This window comes from Salvelinus fontinalis, chromosome 1 (genome assembly GCF_029448725.1).
Source record: "Salvelinus fontinalis isolate EN_2023a chromosome 1, ASM2944872v1, whole genome shotgun sequence".
In the NCBI taxonomy this organism is placed as follows: Eukaryota; Metazoa; Chordata; class Actinopteri; order Salmoniformes; family Salmonidae; genus Salvelinus; species Salvelinus fontinalis.
The window spans coordinates 44,216,764-44,239,090 of NC_074665.1; the positions used below are offsets into that span (position 1 = coordinate 44,216,764).

Consider the following 22,327-nt stretch of genomic DNA (forward strand, 5'->3'; position numbering starts at 1 on the left):
GCCAAACAAACATGCCACAGAGGAGAACGACGAGGCTGTTTTTTGTTTGTGGTGTGTGTTCTGCGTGTATGTGATTTATTGTGACAGTTGGCTAGGTGTGCTTAGCAGAGGCGTTTGGTGACTGTGTTTGGTGAAGGACATAACCAAGTAGGTGAACTCTCTCTGTTCATTTCTCTCCATGTCTCTCTTTCTCTATCTCTCTGTATCTCTCTTTGTTTTTGTTGTGTGTGTTCGTGAGTGTGTGTGTGTGTGTGTGAGTATGTTCTCTCTCTGTCTGTTGTGTTGTGGGGGTGGGGGGGGGGGGGGGGGGGGGGCGGGCCACTGGCCAGCCATATAATTGAACCTGATAAACATAGTGATTTCCTGTGGTGAGGTAGAGAGCTAGCTAGTGGCTGTAGCCAGTGTGAAAGCAATGCCAGATGAGGTGTGAATTGTGAACCAAAGGGAACATATGAGAGTTTGACACATTGCTTTGCAGAGAGATGGAAAGTGAAAGAGATAAGAGTGTGAGCGAGAGAGAAATCAAGAAGAAATAAAAGGAGACAGCCAATAAGAGGAGAGGGCGAAAAAGGGGTCGTTGACAGACAGCGAATTGGAAACCTTGTCGTGTCTGCTTAACATTGAATGGTTGCCTCTTCAGATTTGGCCATTTTCACCTGGCAAAGATGGACAAGGCCAGCATGAGCCCCAAGAAGACTTTCGTGTCCACTTTTCGGATGAATTTTAAGCCTGCCGCCCCTCAGTGTGTGTTGAAGGGGATCAAGAATGAGCTGGAGGACAGGGACACTGCTCAGGGGGGTAGCAGCAAGCAGAGAACCATATCAACAGGTAAGGACTCAGTTTGAACTATTTTAAATAGTTTACTGTTGTCATCAATCAAATATTTCTGGATCTTGAAGAACGGGACTCAGACCTTCTTTAAAAATAGCATAGTGCTTTATCGTAGCAATGGTAGTAATTATTTTAGTCATCATTTTGTAGTTATGTGGACGTTTTGGGGCATTGGTCCTATGTGAATCTCAGTGATTGAACTCTTTGCCCTGAAGAACAAGCAACTGACCCTCACTGATCATCCGAAACCTAATTAGCATATGATTCAGAGGTGTTTGCCTGACTCTCGAGGTAAGCAAGCCCCTAGACTAGTTCTGGATGTTTGTTGTTATTATCCTACCTTGCTGTATGGCCAGAAGGCTCTTTTTTGTTTTGTTGATTTGACAATATCAACATATTCAAAGGCATTTGTGTATCTATACAACTGAACCACTTATAACATTTTCTAATATTTCCAGTTATAAGTATTACATGTTGAATGCATGAGCCTATTGCCAAAATATTGAGGTAAAATAAATAACACAGAGGTTCAAGCCAGCAAAGCTGCCTTATATTTAAATCTTCTGCCGCGTTCAAAATGACTGGAAACTCGGAACTGGGAAATCTCTGACTTCAGTGAGTTCAAGACAAGACAACTGGGAACTCGGGGGGGGGAAAACAAGCTCCGACAAGCTCCGACTGTACAAAAAAATGTCTTGTATGCTGCTGCATAAATTATGTAATATGCCAGGGAGATATGTATACTGCAGCTAAGAAAGTAATACTAAGTGTATGTTGTGTAGTAAGCCGTTAGTAGCCAAATTAGTCACCCTAATAATTTGGTGCCTTTTCCCCTCATAACTTAGCCTACTGTTCTGACCATTGGTCATGTGAGTACCTACAGTATGCGGTGTCTCAGCCTGTGCTGCGTCTTTTGTGCATTGTGTATTACGGGTCTCCTCCCGTGTCGTTCTACGAGGTTTACCCGCGCTCTTTTGTTTGGGTACATCCCAGTGTTTAGTATATGTGTTTATTTTGGGTGTATTAAAAACCCAGATGATGTATTCCTGCACCTGTCTCCAAATCCTTTATACCAGGTATATTTTCACCTCTTAATTTCACCTACTGTTCTGACTTGGTGGTGCACATTTAGCCTATAGCCTATTTTAGAGAAATGTCATCATCAAATATTTTAAAAGCTTTCATTGTCTGCTTATATGCCCCCTTTATTTATCCTACGGTTCTGACTTGGTGTACAGGGAGAATACTGTAAGAACGGCCCACGTTCAGAATTCTGTTGTTGTACATTTAAAAAGTGCTGAACAAATAGTTATATTGACCATGTCTGTCCTAGCTCGCTCATTAATGTCTTAATCAAAATTACGGATTGCCTCTTATCCACTCGTCGTCCCCTTAAGCCATAGTTTGTACATCTCAATTATCATTAAAACACATATTTGTTTAAGCAAGTCAGCCATATCCGCTATGTTTTTTTAAAGGCAGTAAATGAGGCTGAATGAATTGTTTCGCTGCCAGACAAGGCTCAGCTGATAGCCAGGTGTAGCAGTGGTAAGGTGTTGAGACTGCTGTTGGGACTTTATGTAGGCCCTAACAGTTTGTGGGCACCGTTTGTCACCTTGATAGTGCAATTAATGTATTGTTTACTGTTGTGTAGCGGCTTTGATGGCATTCATCACAATTTTTGGGGTGAGTTGGCCCCATCAAAATGGACATGCTAAAATCGCCACTGGATAGATCCTAAATTGATACAATCACTGGCATCAAAAAACCTTCTAAGCAATGAGGCTGAGGCAACAGATAAGAACGTTTAGCTTAAAATGTTGATAAACTATTAGGCAATTTTTTCACATTATAAGCACAGCAATGCACACAGGGCAGTAGGCTATAAGCGCAAATGTTCCATTTGCAGGTAAACACCATTCTCAAAAGTGACCACAAATGTGATTATGCATATAATGCTTTTATTATAAAGGTGCATTTTTATGGTGAAAATGATCTTCCCCAAACTTGAAATTCATGCGTTGTGTATGTATGGCGGTTAGGCTCTACACCCGTTGTAAAACGGATTAATGTCCTTCATTTTAAGAAGTTGATTAGCCACTTTAGATGTGATACGGGCCAGCAGGTAGCCTAGTGGTTAGACTTGGCCTTGTAACCGAAAGGTTGCAAGATCGAATCCCGAATCCCCGAGCTGACAAGGTAAACATCTGTCGTTCTGCCCCTGAACAAGGCAGTTAACCCACTGTTCCGAGGCCGTCATTGAAAATAAGAATTTGTTCTTAACTGACGTGGTAAAGGTAAAATAAAAATAAATAACAAATACAAACTTTATCAAAAAATATAGGCCTACGGGCTAGGCTACATGGGTGTGTGACTTTGATTTGAAAAATTTGGGATAAAAAGCATGCGCTGTTTCGTGCTTTAAGCTGAGCACTAAGACGGCACTCAACGAGCTGTATAAGGCCATAAGCAAACAAGAAAATGCTCATCCAGAGGTGGCGCTCCTAGTGGCCGCGGACTTTAATGCAGGGAAACTTAAATCTGTTTGACCTAATTTCTACCAGCATGTTAAATGTGCAACCAGAGGGGAAAAAAACTCTAGACCACCTTTACTCCACACACAGAGACGCGTACAAAGCTCTCCCTTGCTCTCCATTTGGCAAATCTGACCATGACTCTATCCTCCTGATTCCTGCTTACAAGCAAAAACTAAAGCAGGAAGTACCAGTGACTCACTCAATAAGGAAGTGGTCAGATGATGTAGATGCTACAGGATTGTTTTGCTAGCACAGACTGGAATATGTTCTGGGAATCTTCCGATAGCATTGAGGCGTACACCACATCAGTCACTGGCATATCCCAACATATCCCAACCAGAAGCCATGGAAAACAGACAACATCCGCACTGAGCTAAAGGCTAGAGCTGCCGCTTTCAAGGAGCGGGACACTAATCTGGACGCTTATAAGAAATCCCGCTATGCCCTCAGACGAACAGTCAAACAGGCAAAGCGTCAATACAGGGCTAAGATTGAATCGTACTATACCGGCTCCGACGCTCGTCGGATATGGCAGGGTTTGCAAACTTTTATGGACTACAATGGTAAGCACAGTGCTGAGCTGCCCAGTGCTGCCCAGAGCTGCCCAGTGACACGAGCCTACCAGGCGAGCTAAATAACTTCTATGCTCGCTTCGAAGCAAGCAACACTGAAGCATGCATGAGAGCATCAGCTGTTCCAGACGACTGTGTGATCACGCTCTCTGTAGCCGATGTAAGACCTTCAAACAGGTCAACATTCACAAGGCCGCAGGGCCAGACGGATTACCAGGATGTGTGCTCTGAGCATGCGCTGACCAACTGGCAGGTGTCTTCACTGACATTTTCAACCTGTCCCTGACCAAGTCTGTAATACCAACATGTTTCGAGCAGACCACCATAGTCCCTGTGCACAAGAACATCAAGGTAACCTGCCTAAATGACTACCGACACGTAGCAATCACGTCTGTAGCCTTGAAGTGCTTTGAAAGGCTGGTCACGGCTCACATAAACACCATTATCCCAGAAACTCTAGATCCACTCCAATTTGCATACCGCCCCAACAGATCCACAGATGATGCAATCTCTATTGCACTCCACACTGCCTTTTCCCACCTGGACAAAAGGAACACCTACTTTTACTTTTTTTTCTTCTTAAAACTGCATTGTTGGTTAAGGGCTTGTAAGTAAGCATTTCACTGTAAGGTTGTATTCGGCGCATGTGACAAATGACATTTGATTTGATTCGCAAGTGAGAGGCTAATATTGTCACCCATCAGACTATTCTTGATGTAATCTGGTCTTTACATATACTAAATAATATGTGTGTGAAATTAGTTTTGATTTAGAATGGACCATTATCATGGACCTGTCTCGAAACAGGGGCAGGAGAAACATTTTTACTTCATCTATGCACTTAAATAGTGAATAGAGGACGCTTTTCCCATGGTTCATTTTCATGCCATCCAGGTAGGCTATACTCCTGTTGTAAAGAGAAGCAATGTGCTTAATATTAGGAAAGTTGTGAAATAAATATAGTAGGCCTAGCTTATAAAAAGCTGATGGGTTCCTCTTTTTAATAGAGGCCCTTCAGTCTGTTTTCTCACACAATTGCATAGCCTATTGAATTGCTGCGCAACGTGTCCAGTGAGATGTTCAATTTACATTTGCATTGATGTCAGAGTGATGAGAGGGACAATAGAGTGCTGAGTACCAGGCAGATAGCAAGTTTGGTAGGCTACTAATGACCATCAGTAGCATCAGCGCTTGGTGAAGCCTAGTTACTGTGACTAAACGGTCACGTGGAATTCGACTGCTGTCATGACCACCGGTGTGACAGTAATAAGTCACCGTAACAGCCCTAGATGTGTGCACCTAAAATTTGGATGTGATCCGCCAACCAAATCCCAAAGAAGGAGACGATGAGACAGGAGAGAGGATGCGAGAAGTAGGCAATTGGGATCTTCCACCCCCCCCCCCTATAAAAAAAGTTATAATATGAATTGCTATCTTCCCATAGTCAATCACCTATGTAATGTGACACTTTTCTTTTCAGATATCACCTCAAAAAAACGAGTCTCCACTGAAAAGGGTGAGTTGGTCCATTAACAACTGCTTGTCCTCCACTCAGATTTAGAATAACAAGTATCAAGACAAAGGCCCTCCTATTCGCATGTGTTTCATTGAACACTTAAAGTACCAAGAGCAAGTCAAACTTTACCCAACTTGAAATATGCTTCAAACCGGCAGTTTGCATGCTTTGCAAAAAGAGTTGAGCTCAGTGATGTGATGTTAACCACTCGTTGTCTCTGCCTCTTCCAGGTCCCCTGCTGGAGTTTCTTGACCCCCAAGAGCAGCTGGAGGTGCGGGTGGGAGGGCAGGCCAGACTCCACTGTGCCTTCAGGAGCTGCAGTGTTCCTGTGGCTTCCTGCTGGATCTACAACAGAGAGCAGGTCTGGGTTGAATTGGCTTGGGGTCAGAAATAAGGCTGTATGGCTTTATCATATCTATTGTTGATACTTTAAATAAATGTACAACTTTTCACAGATTAAGTTAAATGTTTTACTTCTCAAAACATCTGGGACCAGTTTACCGGATTAAGTCTAGTCCTGGACACCAATCTCAAGTACATTTTAGTCCAAGAATAGGTTTATTCTGTCTCTTCTCCCTCTATGCAGGTGGTTGCAGGCAGGCCGAGGACTCGTGTAGAGAGCAGTGACACTGACAGCAGTGTGGAGATATCTCAGGCTTGTCCGGACGATGCGGGTACATACACTATATTGGTGCGGAATCGCAGGGGCTTGGCTCAGCACACAGTCACCCTCAATGTTATCGGTGAGTATCCTGGGGCGTGTTCATGATCACTAAAGTTTCAACCGTTCAATAAACTAGGATCATATTCACTAGGCACCAAATGAAAGAAAATGTACTGAAACAGAGAGGGACTTGCTGAAATCCAGCTAGTCACTCTCTGTCCCTCTCTGTTTTAGTTTTTTGTTGCAAAACATTTTGCTACAGTGTACACTAATGAATGCGATCCTGCCTTATCCCAATTGACAATTATTGCTGATAGATTGCATGACCACAACATAATACCAATGAGCCTCGATTCTGCTCCTGGAGAGCCACAGAGCAAGACGAGATGGTTACTCGCACGTAACAATTCCAAGAATAGTCCTGCTAGTAAACTCAATGTCAACGAACCCTACAGTTCGGGGAATGTGTCTTCATCTTGACCAGTCTTGTTCAGGGTGAAGCAGGAAAAGTTCACAGCTGCTGACCTCGACTACGTCAAAAGAGTTATGCATTTGGTCTCTCGGAGCTCAATTGCTTCCATCTAAAGTTGACCATGGGCCCTCTTCCAATAGTTTTAAATGGCTTCCTGCCTTCTTTCCTACATTGAGGTATCATCACTGCTCTAACATGACTGAACTAATGAGTTAAGTAAAGTATTAGGAAACCACATCTAATTTGGGCCCTGTTCCAATTCTATACCACATCTACCTTGGATCCTGTTCCAATGCTTTCAAATGGCATCCTTCCTTAGGAATCCAAATCCACCACACCAGGCATGTCAGATCAGTGCTTTCAAAAGGAAGCAAATGTAATCTCACAGGCTCTGTGTTTGTCTCCCTGTCTTCTCAGACCGGCCTCACCCTCCGGCATCTAGTCCCATGGTCTCCCAGCTCTCCTCCTGCTCCCTGGTCCTGTCATGGTCGGGGCCCAGCTACGACGGGGGCACTGCCGTCACAGGCTACGCGGTGGAGGTGAGACGAGAAGGCACTGAGAAGCCTGAGGACTGGACTGAGGTGACGACCCGTTGCAAGAACACCTCATACCGGATCCGCTCGGTCCTGGAGCCCCTGGGGGAGTACCGCTTTCGCGTTCGGGCCTACAATTTGGCAGGTGTCAGTGAGCCGAGTGAGGTGTCGGACTGTGTCAAGATGGACACCAGAGGTTGGTGGATATTGATTTTCACCAAACAGTGACTTCGATGATTACTACAAGTTTAGATCTTAAAACAGTTGTTGATCTGATTGGTTGTCTCTGTCTATTGGTTTTTCCTTTTAATGTCTCGTATCTACATTCTGTTGAATTCAACTACACATATACTGTACAGTAGTTCTTGTTGACTAATCTTGATTCTGTGCTTTTTAAGGAGAGACAAAAGAGGAATCCCAATCGTATGTGACTGTCACCATTGACACCACGCACAAAGTCAAGGATCATTACAATGTGCATGAGAAGCTGGGAGTGTAAGCATTAGATGGTCACTCACTCAGTATATTGACTCGTTGCTGAACTGGGTTGTGTTCAGTTGGCATGAAACGGAACAAAACTGTCCGAAACTGAAGTACTATCTGGGTTGTATTAATTTGTGCTCATCATAGCAAACGAAAAGCGACAATGAGTGTTCTCATTGGACAAGTTCAGGTATTCCCTCCCAGTTTTGTTTAGTTTTCTTCTGTTTGGTGTCTTGTGAATATGACCATGAACTTGTCGATTTTCATTTTCTGTGGCGACACATTTTAAGACACTTGAAAACGTTTTGCTACTGTGTGTCCTAATGAACACAACCCCGCTAACTGCCTATTGGAACCTCAACAGGGGGAAGTTTGGCCAGGTGTTCAGGCTGAGTCACAAGGAGACAGGTCAGGTGTGTGCAGGGAAGTTCTACCGGGCCCATAGCTCCAAGGCGAAGGCTTTGGCGCGCAGGGAGATCGAGCTGATGAACTATCTCCACCACCCCAAGCTGGTGCAGTGCCTCGGGGCCTATGACACCCGCTCCGAAATCATCATGGTGATGGAGTAGTAAGCACAGCCAGTTCCAGTCATTAAGATTATTCTAGGAGTACAATTACATTGATGTCTTTACTGAGTTTACATTCCAATATAATGTGTGCATGTCAATATGTGTGCATGTTTATAGTGTGTTTTTCTTCTCTTCTGCACTTTCCTGGAGATAGGATTGAGGGCCACTGCTTGTAGCCTGGTACCTAGATCTCCTATGGTTGTTGTCATTGCCAAGATTGGACTTGGCAAAACCACACAAACCGATCTGGGACCAGGCTGCACGGCTGTTGAGAGATCTACATTGTTTACATTGAACGTGCATATGCAAGGGATCAGTCTAATAACGGGCTTGTATCATTGAGGCCTATGCAATCCTCTAGAGCTACAGGATCTATGGATTGGTTTGACATGAGGACCTTGGTCTTCCTTATACCTTCTATATCTCTAGCATTGCCGGCGGGGAACTGTTTGAGCGCATCGTGGACGACAACTTTGAGCACACGGAGCCTACCAGCGCACGCTACATGCAACAGCTCCTGGAGGGCATGCAGTACATCCACCGGCAGAACATTGTCCACTTGGACCTCAAGCCAGAAAACATTGTGTGTGTGGACACCACGGGCACGCGGATTAAGATCATCGACTTTGGCCTGGCAGCCAAGCTGGGTGAGTGTGTTTGGAGTAGAGACTAATAGTGTTTTCAAACTATCGTGCTGACCCGAACATTATTTTGCTACTTTCCTGGCTCAGATATTTTGTTTGCACAGTACAGCTTGGCTGAGCTCAACCCAGTAGTGTAAAAAGGGTCTTCATAGTGTCCTGCAGATACAAGGGCCATGTGCAGTAGGGCACAATGTTGTGGGCACAACGTTGTAAAAGGTTCAGAATCAGGTCAAAATAAATATTGCGCAGAACAGACCTACAGTGCCTTCAGGAAGTATCACACCCCTTGACTTTTTCCATATTTTGTTGTCTTACCGTCTGAATTTAAAATGGATTACATGGTGTTTTTTGTCACTGGCCTACATACAATACCCCATAATGTCAAAGTGGAATTATGTTTTAAAAAATGACACTAAACCAAAATATAAACATCACATGTACAGTGTTGGTCCCATGTTTCATGAGCTGAAATAAAACTTCCCAGAAAGGTTCCATATGCACAAAAAGCGTATTTCTTTTTTTGTGCACAATTTGTTAACGTCCCTGTTAGTGAGCATTTCTCCTTTGCCAAGATATTCCACCCACCTGACAGGTGTGGCATATCACGAAATGGTTAAACAACTTAATCATTACACAGGTGCACCTTGCAGTGAGGACAATAAAAGGTCACTCTAAAATGTGCAGTTTTGCCACACAACACAATGCCACAGATGTATCAAGATTTGAGGGAGCGTTCAACTGGCATGCTAACTGAAGGAATGCCCACTAGAGATGTTGCCAGAGAATTGAATGTTTGTTTCTCTACCATAAGCCGCTTCCAACGTTGTTTTAGAGAATTTGGCAGTACGTCTAACCGACCTCATAACCGCAGACCACATGTAACCATACCAGCCCAGGAACTCCACATCCGGCTTCTTCATCAGCGGGATCATCTGAGACCAGCCACCCGGACAGCTGATGAAACTTGGGGTTTGCACAACTGAAGAATTTCTGCACAAGCTGTCAGAAATAGCCTCAGGGAAGCTCATCTGCGTGCTCGTCGTCCTCACTAGGGTCTTGACCTGACTGCAGTTCGGCATTGTAACTGACTTGAATGGGCAAATGCTCACCTTCAATGTCCACTGGCACGCTGGAGAAGTGTGCTCTTTCAACTGTACCGGGCAGATGACAGACGTGTGGGCGAGCGGTTTGCTGATGTCAACATTGTGAAAAGAGTGCCCCATGGTGGGGTTATGGCATGGGCAGGCATAAACTACAGACAACGAACGCAATTACATTTTATAAATGTCAATTGGAATGCAAAGAGATACCGTGACGAGATCCTGAGGCCAATTGTCGTGCCCTTCATCCATCACCTCATGTTTCAGCAATGCACAGCCCCATGTCGCAAAGATCTGTCGCATGCTGAAAATGTCATAGTTCTTCCATGGCCTGCATACTTACCAGACATGTCACCAATTGAGCATGTTTGGGATGCTCTGGATCAACATGTACGACAGCGTGTTCCAGTTCGCGCCAATATCCAGCAACTTCACACAGCCATTGAAGAGGAGTGGGACAACATTCCACAGGCCACACCAGATACTGACGCCCCTACATTTTTAACATATCTGTGACCATCAGATGCATATCTATATTCCCAGTCATGTGAAATCCATAGATTAGGGCCTAATAAATGTATTTCAATTGACTGATTTCCTTATATGAACTGTAACTCAGTAAAATCTTTAAAATTGTTCCATGTTGCATTTATATTTGTTCAGTGTCATTAAAAATGAAAAGCTGAAATGTCTTGAGTCAATAAGTATTCAACCCCTTTCTAATGGCAAGCCTAAGTAAGTGCAGGAGTAAAAATTTGGTCCCTCAGTCGAGCAGTGCATTTCAACCACAGATTTAACCAGGTTTTCCAATGCCTTGCAAAGAAGGGCACATATTGGTAGATGGGTAAAAAATACAAAATATGACATTGAGCATGATGAAGTTATTAATTACACTTTGGATGGTGTGTCAATACACCCAGTCACTACAAACATACAGGCATCCTTCCTAACTCAGTTGCCAGAGAGGAAGGAAACTGCACATAGAAGAGTCTCGGTGGTTCTAAACTTATTCAATTTAAGAATGGAGACCACTGTGTTCTTGGGGACCGTCAATGTTGCAGACATTGTTTGGTACCCTTCCCCAGATCTGTGCCTCGACACAATCCTGTCTCGGAGCTCTATGGTCAATTCCTTCGACCTCGTGACTTGGTTTTTGCTCTGACACGCACTGTCAACTGTGGGACCTTTACATAGACAGGTGTGTGCCTCTCCAAATCATGTCCAATCAATTAAATTTACCACAGATAGATTTGTAGAAACAGCTCAAGGATGATCAATGGATACAGGATGCACCTGAGCTCAATTTTGAGACTCATAGCAAAGGGTCTGAGTACTTATGTAAATGAAGTTTTTCTGTTTTTATTTGTAATAAATTTGCAAACATTCCCCAAAACCTGTTTTCAGTTTGCTCTCACTCTGTTTTCATTATGGGGTATTGTGTGTGGATTGAGGAACAATTGTTTCATTTAAACCATGATAGAACAAGGCTGTAATGTAACAAAATGTGGAAAAAGTGAAGGGGTCTGAATGCTTTCCGAATGTACTGTATCTAGATTTGTAAAATAGCTGGACAGCAATTTTTTGACAACAGCTTGCCCATGAAATGGACACGCGCAGAGGAGGCTGGTGGGAGGAGCTATATGACAGACTCATTGTAATGGCTGGAATGGAATGAATGGAAATGCGTAAAATGTGGTTTCCATAAGTTTGTGTTCGATGCACTCCATTTATTCCATTCAATGAGCCCGTCCTTCTATAGCTCCTTCCATCAGCCTCCACTCGGCACCAGAGCATGTGAGCAGAGTTGAGCGGTTGGAAATCCTTATCCTCGCTCATGGAACGGTGCTTGCACACCACTTCGGCACTGACATTTAATCCTAGTAAAAATGTCCTGTCTTAGGTCAGTTAGGATCACCACTTTATTTTAAGAATGTGAAATGTCCGAATAATAGCAGAGAGAATGATTTATTTCAGCTTTTATTTCTTTCATCAAATTCCCAGTGGGTCAGAACTTAACATACACTCAATTAGTATTTGATAGCATTGCCTTTAAATTGTTTAACTTGGGTCAAACGTGTTGGGTAGCCTTCCACAAGCTTCCCACAATAAGTTAGTTGAATTTTGGCCCATTCCTCCTGACAGAGCTGGTGTAACTGAGTTAGGTTTGTAGGCCTCCTTGCTCGCACACGCTTTTTCAGTTCTGCCCACACATTTTCTATGGGATTGAGGTCAGGGCTTTGTGATGGCCACTCCAATACCTTGACTTTGTTGTCCTTAAGCCATTATGCCACAACTTTGGAAGTATGCTTGGGGTCATTGTCCATTTGGAAGACCCATTTGCGACTGAGCTTTAACTTCCTGACTGATGTCTTGAGATGTTGATTCAATATATCCACATCATTTTCCAAGCTCATGATGCCATCTATTTTGTGAAGTGCACCAGTCCCTCCTGCAGCAAAGCACCCCCACAACATGATGCTGCCATACCACCCTGCATACCACTGCTGGCTTGCTTCTGAAGCTAAGCAGGGTTGGTCCTGGTCAGTCCCTGGATGGGAGACCAGCTGCTGCTGGAAGTGGTATTGGAGGGCCAGTAGGAGGCACTCTTTCCTCTGGTCTAATAAAATATCCCAATGCCCCAGGGCAGTGATTGGGGACACTGCCCTGTGTGTAGGGTGCCGTCTTTCAGATGGGACGTTAAACGGGTGTCCTGACTCTCTGAGGTCATTAAAGATCCCATGGCACTTATCGTAAGAGTAGGGGTGTTAACCCCGGTGTCCTGGCTAAATTCCCAATCTGGCCCTCAAACCATCATGGTCACCTAATAATCCCCAGTTTACAATTGGCTCATTCATCCCCCTCCTCTCCCCTGTAACTATTCCCCAGGTCGTTGCTGCAAATGAGAACGTGTTCTCAGTCAACTTACCTGGTAAAATAACGGTAAAAAAAATAAATAATAATAAATAAAATAAAAATGCTTCACAGTTGGAATGGTGTTCTTCAGCTTGCAAGCCTCCTCCTTTTTCCTCCAAACATAACAATAGTCATTATGGCCAAACAGTTCTATTTTTGTTTCATCAGACCAGAGGACATTTCTCCAAAAGTACGATCTTTGTCCCCATGTGCAGTTGCAAACCGTAGTCTGGCTTTTTATGGAGGTTTTGGAGCAGTGGCTTCTTCCTTGCTGAGCGGCCTTTCAGGTTATGTCGATATAGGACTCGTTTTACTGTGGATATAGACAGTCTTGTACAGTCTTGTACCTGTTTCCTCCAGCATCTTCACAAGGTCCTTTGCTGTTGTTCTGGGATTGATTTGCAATTTTCGCACCAAAGTACGTTCATCTCTAGGAGACAGAAGACGTCTCCTTCCTGAGCGGTATGACGGCTGCGTGGTTCCATGGTGTTTATACTTGCGTACTATTGTTTGTACAGATGAACGTGGTACCTTCAGGTGTTTGGAAATTGCTCCCAGGGATGAACCAGACTTGTGGAGGTCTACATTTGTTTTCTGAGGTCTTGGCTGATATCTTTTGAGTTTCCCATGATGTCAAGCAAAGAGGCACTGAGTTTGAAGGTAGGCCTTGAAATACATCCACAGGTACACCTCCAACTGACTCAAATGATGTCAATTAGCCTATCAGAAGCTTCTAAAGCCATGACATCATTTTCTGGAATTTTCCAAGCTGTTTAAAGGCACAGTCAACTTAGTGTATGTAAACTTCTGACCCACTGGAATTGTGATACATTTATAAGTGAAATAATTTGTCTGTAAACAATTGTTGGAAAAATGACTTGTGTCATGTACAAAGTAGATGTTAACAAACTATAGTTTTGGCAAGTCGGTTAGGACAAGAAATTTGTGGAGTGGTTGAAAAATTTGTTTTAATGACTCCAACCTAAGTGTATGTAAACTTCCGACTGCAACTGTAGGTATTTGTAGTTGTCCACATATTCTAAGACAGAACCGTCCAAAGTAGTGATGCTAGTCGGGCGGGCGGGTGCAGGCAGAGATCGGTTGAAGAGCATGCATTTAGTTTTACTAGCATTTAAGAGAAGTTGGAGGCCGCGGAAGGAGTGTTGTATGGCATTGAAGCTCGTTTGGAGGTTTGTTAGCACAGTGTCCAAAGAAGGGCCAGATGTATACAGAATGGTGTCGTCTGCGTAGAGGTGGATCAGAGAATCACCAGCAGCAAGAGGGACATCATTGAAGTATACAGAGAAAAGAGTCGACCCGAGAATTGAACACTGTGGCACCCCCATAGAGACTGCCAGAGATCCGGACAACAGGCACTCCGATTTGAAACACTGAACTCTGAGAAGTAGTTGGTGAACCAGGTGAGGCAGTCATTTGAGAAACCAAGGCTATTGAGTCTGCCGATAAGAATGCGGTGACTGACAGAGTCGAAAGCCTTGGCCAGGTTGATGAAGACGGCTACACAGTAATGTCTTTTATCGATGGCGGCTATATATTTTAGGACCTTGAGCGTGGCTGATGTGCACCCATGACCAGCTCGGAAACGAGATTGCATAGCGGAGAAGGTACTGTGGGATTCTAAATGGTCGGTGATCTGTTTCTAAACTTGGCTTTCGAAGACTTTAGAAAGGCCGGGCAGGATGGATATAGGTGTGTAACAGTTTGGGTCTAGAGTGTCTCCCCCTTTGAAGAGGGGGATGACCGCGGCAGCTTTCCAATCTTTAGGGATCTCAGACGATACGAAAGAGAGGTTGAACAGGCTAGTAATAGGGGTTGCAAAAATTGCGGCGGACATTTTTAGAAAGAGAGGGTCCAGATTGTCTAGCCCAGCTGATTTGTAGGGGTCCAGATTTTGCAGCTCTTTCAGAACATCAGCTATCTGGATTTGGTTGGAGAAGCGAGGGGGGGGGGGTGGGGGGGGGGGGGGCTTGAGCAAGTTGCTGCAGGGGGTGCAGAGCTGTTGGCTGGGGTAGGGGTAGCCAGGGGTGGCCGGGCGTTGAAAAATGCTTATTGAAATTCTCGATTATCGTAGATTTATCGGTGGTGACAGTGTTTCCTAGCCTCAGTGCAGTGGGCAGCTGGGAGGGGATGTTCTTATTCTCCATGGACTTTACAGTGTCCCAAAACTTTGTGGAATTAGTGCTACAGGATGCAAATTTCTGTTTGAAATTGTTAGCCTTTGCTTTCCATACTGACTGTGTATATTGGTTCCTGACTTCCCTGAAAAGTTGCATATTGAGGGGGCTATTCGATGCTAATGCAGTACGCCACAGGATGTTTTTGTGCTGGTCAGGAGCAGTCAGGTCAGGAGTGAACCAGGGGCTATATCTGTTCTTCTTTTTTTTTTCTTTTTTTAATGGGGCATGCTTATTTAAGATGGAGAGGAAAGCACTTTTAAAGAACGACCAGGCATCCTGTACTGACAGGGTGATGTCAATATCCTTCCAGGATACCCGGGCCAGGTCAGTCGATTAGAAAGGCATGCTCGTTGAAGTATTTTAGGGAGCGGTTGACAGTGATGAGGGGTGGCCGTTTGACCGCGGACCCATTACGGACGCAGGCAATGAGGCAGTGATCTCTGAGATCCTGGTTGAAGACAGCAGAGGTGAATTTAGAGGGCAAGTTGGTCAGGATGATATCTATGAGGGTGCCCATGTTTACGGATTTAGGGTTGCACCTGGTAGGTTCCTTGATAATTTGTGTGAGATTGAAGGCATCTATCTTAGATTGTAAGACGTTTGGGGTGTTAAGCACATCCCAGTTTAGGTTACATAACAGTAGATAGATGGGGGGAAATCAATTCACATAAGGTGTTCAGGGCACAGCTGGGGGCTGAGGGGGGTCTATAACAAGCAGCAACAGTGAGAGACTTATTTCTGGAAAGGTGGATGTTTAAAAGTAGAAGCTCGAACTGTTTGGGCACAGACCCGCACCGCACTCACTCTCTTGCTCTTGGTCCTCATTTTTGTAAGTCACCTTGATTTTGCATCTGTGTGTTTTTATCCATTTCTTTATGAAACTCCATGACAGTAGCTAAAGCAAGCGGCTATTAGCAGCACACAAGTAGACTACAAATGCATGCTGGGGCGGGCATGCCCTGAGCTCAGTTGTGAAGTGAGGCTACTGGAGAGGGAAAGAAGGCCTATGCACCAGCCTTTGGTCATCTCGCTCCACGCTCCAGTCAAATTGGGCCCGCTCCGCTCCTCGCTCACATACTCTGCTGGGCACACACTATCAGCAGGGGGACAGAGGTTAGTAAACAGGAAAGGGTAGTCCACATATCCTGCAGCTGCACTGGCTAGCATCGCTTGTCAGCAGATGCATGCATGGACCCTACACTACCTGCTATCCAGTACCAACTACCCTTTTTCGTTGTTCCATTCTGATATCCACTACCCATTTCTATTTTTGTATTTGACTATTGGACATTTATTTACCGTTATTTTACCAGGTAAGTTGACTGAGAACACGTTCTCATTTGCAGCAACGACCTGGGGAATAGTTACAGGGGAGAGGAGGGGGATGAATGAGCCAATTGTAAACTGGGGATTATTAGGTGACCATGATGGTTTGAGGGCCAGATTGGGAATTTAGCCAGGACACCGGGGTTAACACCCCTACTCTTACGATAAGTGCCATGGGATCTTTAATGACCTCAGAGAGTCAGGACACCCGTTTAACGTCCCATCCGAAAGACGGCACCCTACACAGCGCAGTGTCCCCAATCACTGCCCTGGGGCATTGGGGTATTTTTTAGACCAGAGGAAAGAGTGCCTCCTACTGGCCCTCCAACACCACTTCCAGCAGCATCTGGTCTCCCATCCAGGGACTGACCAGGACCAACCCTGCTTAGCTTCAGAAGCAAGCCAGTAGTGGTATGCAGGGTGGTATGCTGCTGGCATTTGGATAGCATAACTCTTAAAACTTTGCTGCAATCCTTTTATGTATTATTGTCTATGTATTTTATTGTGTTACTGTAAAGTATACTGTATTTAGATGTGAAATTCACTTCGAGTTTGTTCCATTGTGATTTGATCCGCTCTGTACAGAGATGGATGAAAAATCTTGAACACAATGGGCACGTTACAGGTCATTTTTATTACAGGCTTGCTGCGCAACTGACCAGATCTCACAATACCACATTAACACACAGCAGTCTCCTGAGACTGCAATAAAGAGAACCTGGAATGTGGCCGGTATCAATGTAATAACCTTGACCGGCATGCTTTTCAACTGTTTTCCTCTCCAATACAGAGCCTGGTACTCCACTGATGGTGATGCATGGGACGCCTGATTTTGTGGCCCCTGAGGTGATCAGCTACGAGCCGGTGGGGTTGGCCACTGACATGTGGAGCATCGGAGTCATCTGTTTCATCTTGTGAGTTATGAACAGGCCCACCGACTTGCTTCTATTCAAGTACACCAGGGTCCGGTGTTCAGTAGGGTGCACTGTAGAAAAAGAATGTCTGGGTTGCAACATGCTAAATGTTTCAGATAGAAATACCATGAATAGAGCAGTTTTTTTCTGACTCTACATGTCACAGAGACATACATGGCTGTTGTACACCATATATTTATTTCAGACAGTTTGCAACATTGTGCCTCATTGAACATGGTCAAGCGTAAGTTATCTTGTGGCAATGGGTGTAAAGCTTGCCTTTACTTCCATCTGCTGGCTATAAAAATATAACAGTGCCCCATAGAAACTGTCGAATGGTTCAATAAACACAAACAATGGGCAATGTGACCCTGCTTCTCTGCTGCCTCCCAGACTGAGCGGTGAGTTGCCCTTCCAAGGTAACAGTGACGCAGAGACCCTGAGCCTGGTGACGGCCGCCTGCTATGAGTTTGACCAGGAAAGCTTCGAGGACATCTCGGACCAGGCTAAAGACTTCATCACCTCTCTGCTCAAGAAGGACACAAGGTTTGTGTGTCCTACTGTCAAGATGTTGGTTGACTGGATGGCTGCTTGCTGGCATCCATATTGTCTTCTGCACTTGGGACACGTGTACATGCGTGCCTGCATGTTTAGTCTGTCAGGCTAGATTTAAACTCCACCAAAATATTCTCCTTAGCGAAACGTTACTGACACTTGCTTAGTTACGACCTCTGACATGCACCCAAATTATGTGTGGAGACCTGCGGCGTGTGGTGAAGTCACAGATAGTCACCTCTATTTAGTAAATATAGTGGAGTATAAATCCAAAGAAATGGCTAACAATATACTACTGGAGTTGGAGCAGGTTATTCTGTGTTGTGCTTGCAACTGAGTGTGAAACCAAGCAAGAAATGTTATAATGGTGTGCTCTTGCCCCTCCCCAAACCCTGACCCCGTCTTCAGGTGTAGGCTGTTGTGTGACGAGGCCCTGGCCCACCCCTGGATGGCCTCTTTTACCCTTCTGGTCCGCCGGCCCACCAAGGTCCTCAAGAAGGACAAGATTCGACGTTTCTTGGCCAAGCGCAGATGGAAGGTATATTACCTTACACAAATTAATTCTACATCACATTCCATTTCAAACATTTTCTGTCCTAATGAACACATCCCTGGCCCCATATGGTATGTGCTAAAGCCAACTCTTCAATTGTTATCATGTCCAGCCATACAAACATCTTTGGCACGACTATGAACAGAGAGGAGTGAGCTAAAGCACAGACTGGGCCAGCAGGCGAACTCAGTGAATGAACCAACAAGGGGTCCGTTAATAGCATCTCATTGATTCAAATGGCAGATGCCTGGTTCTCAGTGATGTATGTGGTGTTTTATATCCCTCTCCATAACTATAGAAAACAGGCAAGGCTGTCCTGGCACTGCAGAGGATGGCAAACCTTACCAACGGATCTGACTCTCCTGGCAGCCCTGGGGAGGGTAAGAGACATATCCATTGACCATCCAGGGCTCAATGTCAGTGTTTTGCCTTTTTAATGTTAAATCAACTTCTGAAAAGTGGTACGCTCCTGTTTATTAACCTTTGTTCGAGATGACAGTATTATTTTCCCTCTCTACTCCCCCCACCCAGAGGCTAGCTGGAGCCCGGCAGCAGAGCAGGCCATTCAAACCCTGGATCAGGAGCTGCAGAGCGAACCCCGCTTCCAGCAGGTCCTAAGGGACACCAGCCAGCCGCGTGGATCTACCGCCCGCCTGGCCTGCCGTGTCCAGGGTACGTTTGGTTGGAAGCTTAATCAAGAGCAGTGGTTGGGACCAATTCAAATTGAAGTCAATTCAGGAAGTAAACATTCAATAATTGAAAAAAAAATTCATTTCCAATGACTTCTCAATCAATGGAAAAGGAGAAGCTATTTTCAAAAGTGTTTCCATTTGGAATTTTAAATTCAAATCATTCCAATTTGAGCGACTTCAATTAGATTTGACCTCAAAACCCATTTGCTACACACGATCAATGAGAGCACTGTCGCCAGGGTGTGCTCAGGGTGACCCTTGTAAACTTCTAAAGTTTACTTTTAACCATGGTCTCAAGTTGCTTGTTATTGTAACCTTAGTATTCCGTCGCTCGTCATTTCGAACCCGTCACTCACCATTTTAACCCTATCCCCGTCACTTGCCCTTTGAAAAATTGTCTCGCCCTGTTGCTTAACATTTCAACCCTTCTCGCCCTTTCACTCGTAATTTTAACCCTGGTCTCTCCCCGTCACAGGCTATCCGGAGCCGGAGGTGGTGTGGTTTAAGGATGAGGAGCCTGTGGAGTCGTCGTCGCGGGTCACCGTGGAGTACGACGGCATGTGTGAGCTGGTCCTGACTGACCTGGGACCTGCCGACTCTGGGGTTTACAAGTGCAGAGCCACCAACGACCTAGGGGAGGCGCTGTGCTCGGCCAAACTTACCGTGGAACTGTAGCCTGAAAACACAAAACAACATCTGGATCTCTAATCTCCACCTATTTCTCCAAAGTGTGCACTTTACGTTATGGATTTAACAATGGCGGAAACTCCCTAGTAGCCGATGATAACACCAATCCAATGTTTTGAATCCATAACGGGAAGTGTGGAAGTGCACACTTTGGGAGAAGGGTGCGGAATCGGGATGTAGCCTACAATCAATGTTGGGGAAGCTACTCTGAAAAGATAGTTTACCAAACTATCAATTACTTCACACTGGAAGAAGTTACGCTACAAATTTCAAGAACCGATCACTCGTGTTAATAGAATGTTTTTGTGCTTAATAGGACAAATTACACAATGTGTCAAGTGAGAATTGGACAGGTCTGATGTCGAAAAGGAAATTGCCTACTTCACCCATATTTTAGCAAAATAAAGTGTGTAGTAGTTAGCTAAATGGCAAAAAAAAGTAATTAACTGCTGAAACCACTATCAAGATTTTAATTTAGCTTAACTACTACCAAGCTACTGCAAAATATAGTTTAATTAGCAATTGAACTACAACGCAATCTAGAAGGTGACCTTGGTCTAAAATGTAGAATTGTTGTGAACTGCTCTGAGGTGGAAGAACTGAACCAGTGAAAGCAAATTCAAGGGTGTTCATTAGGACACTGTACAGAGAGTACCTGTTTACATGCCATTTCTTTGTTGTTGCTTTTTCAGTTTTTTGACCCTGGGATAGATTGACCACTCATATAAAATCAAATTTATTTATATAGCCCTTCGTACATCAGCTGATCTAGAGTGCTGTACTCAAAGTGCTGTACAGAAACCCAGCCTAAAACCCCAAACAGCAAGCAATGCAGGTGTAGAAGCACGGTCGGTCATGTTTCTTTCCCATCTCCTATGACTTCCGGTCATTGCAAGATGTAGGAGAGATGAGAAGGCCACTTTAGACTTGCAATACGGTCATTGTTAAAATGTCCATGGATGTCAAGGGTGGCTCAAAAACAATAGAATACACAATGGGCTGAACTGAGGTCTAAAAATGTAACAGTAAGGCTAAATGTATAGCAAGGGCAAACTAAGAAATGACAAGTGCACAAGGATGGGTAAATTCACTATTGCATGTTGACTTTTGTCATGACTTCCAGACAGTAAACTGTTCCTCAATGGTGCCTCTCGCAGCTAGAAGCACAAGGAGGGTGTAGAAAGTTCAAAACGCACCACTTTCCATTCACTTTGATTCAGTTCTGACACTTCATTTGATACACTAACTTTCAATACCAGCAAAGTACAATGCTAAACCAAACCCCTTGACTTTTCCCACATTTTGATACAGCACGAATTTAAAATGTATTGAATGTTTATTTCTTTCAAAATACCCCATAATGTTAGTGGAATTATGTTTTTATAAATGTTAACAAATGAATGAAAAGCTGAAATGTCTTAAGTATTAAACCCTTCGTTATAGCAAGCCTAAATAAGTTCAGGAATAAAACTTTGTTTAACAAGTCACAAGTTTTATGGACTCTCACTGTGTGCAATTATAGTGTTTAACATGATTTTTGAATGACTACCGTATCTTTGTACGGTTCCTCAGTCAAGCAGTGTATTTCAAACAGATTCAACCAAAGATCAGGAAGGTTTTCCAATGCCTGGCAAATGACACCTATCGGTAGATGGGTTAAAAAGAAAAGCAGACATTGAATATCCCTTTGGATGGTGTATCAATACACCCAGTCACTACAAAGATACAGGTGTCCTTCCTAACTAAGTTGCCGGAGAGGAAGGAAACCACTCAGGGATTTCACCACGAGGCCAATAGTTTAAAAACAGTTATAAAATAATGGCTGCGATAAGATAAACTGAGGATGGATCAACAACATTGTAGTTACTCCGAAATACTAACCTTATTGACAATGAAAAAAAAAAAGAAAGGCTGTACAGAATAAAAATATTCAAAAACATTCAACAAGTTACTAAAGTAATACTGCAACAAAAAAACACGGCAATGCAATTCACTTTTTGTCCTGAATAGAAAGTGTTAGTAGTATTGGATTTGCCCAACATATGAGTACCACTTCCCATATTTTCAAGCATTGTGTTGGCTGCATCATGTTATGGGTATGCTTGTAATAATTAAACTGGGGAGTTTTTCAGAATAAAAAAGAAACTGAATGGGGCTAAGCAGGCAAAATTCTAGAATAAAACCTGGTTCAGTCTGCTTTCCACCATACACTGGGAGATTAATTCACCTTTCAGCAGTAATAATCTAAAACGTAAGGCCAAATCTATACTGGAGTGGCTTACCAAGAAGAAAGTGAATGTTCCCGAGTGGCCAAGTTACAGTTTTGACTTATCTACTTGAAAATATGTGGCATGACATGAAAATGGTTGTCTAGCAATGATCAACAACCAATTTGACAGAGCTTGAAGAATAAAAAAAAAAGGGAAAAAAAGGGAAATGTTGGACAATCTGGGTGTGAAAAGCACTTAAGAGACTTACCCAGAACTCACAGCTGTAATCTCTGCCAAAGGTGATTCTAACATATATTGACTCAGTGGTGTTAATACTTACAGTAACAGTCAAAAGTTT

The 22,327-nt window shown here is 44.0% G+C and overlaps 1 protein-coding gene across 2 annotated transcripts; it reads left to right on the forward strand.

Annotated features, from left to right (window-relative positions):
• The first annotated feature begins 10 nt into the window (after nt 1-10).
• LOC129855130 (myosin light chain kinase, smooth muscle-like) lies at nt 11-22,042 on the forward strand. Of its 2 annotated transcripts, XM_055922490.1 has the most exons (15): nt 11-147; nt 641-828; nt 5,421-5,456; nt 5,687-5,817; nt 6,043-6,199; nt 7,010-7,321; nt 7,524-7,620; nt 7,973-8,176; nt 8,607-8,824; nt 17,149-17,272; nt 17,666-17,818; nt 18,236-18,365; nt 18,679-18,760; nt 18,912-19,052; nt 19,548-22,042. In XM_055922490.1, the coding sequence occupies exons 2-15, from the start codon at nt 666-668 to the stop codon at nt 19,745-19,747; spliced, it is 2,148 nt and encodes a 715-aa protein (XP_055778465.1). In that variant the 5' UTR covers nt 11-147; nt 641-665; the 3' UTR covers nt 19,748-22,042. The 2 variants fall into 2 exon arrangements, with proteins under 2 accessions (XP_055778465.1, XP_055778456.1); XM_055922481.1 differs by lacking the exon at nt 11-147 and having other exon boundaries at nt 376-828.
• The last annotated feature ends 285 nt before the right edge of the window (nt 22,043-22,327 follow it).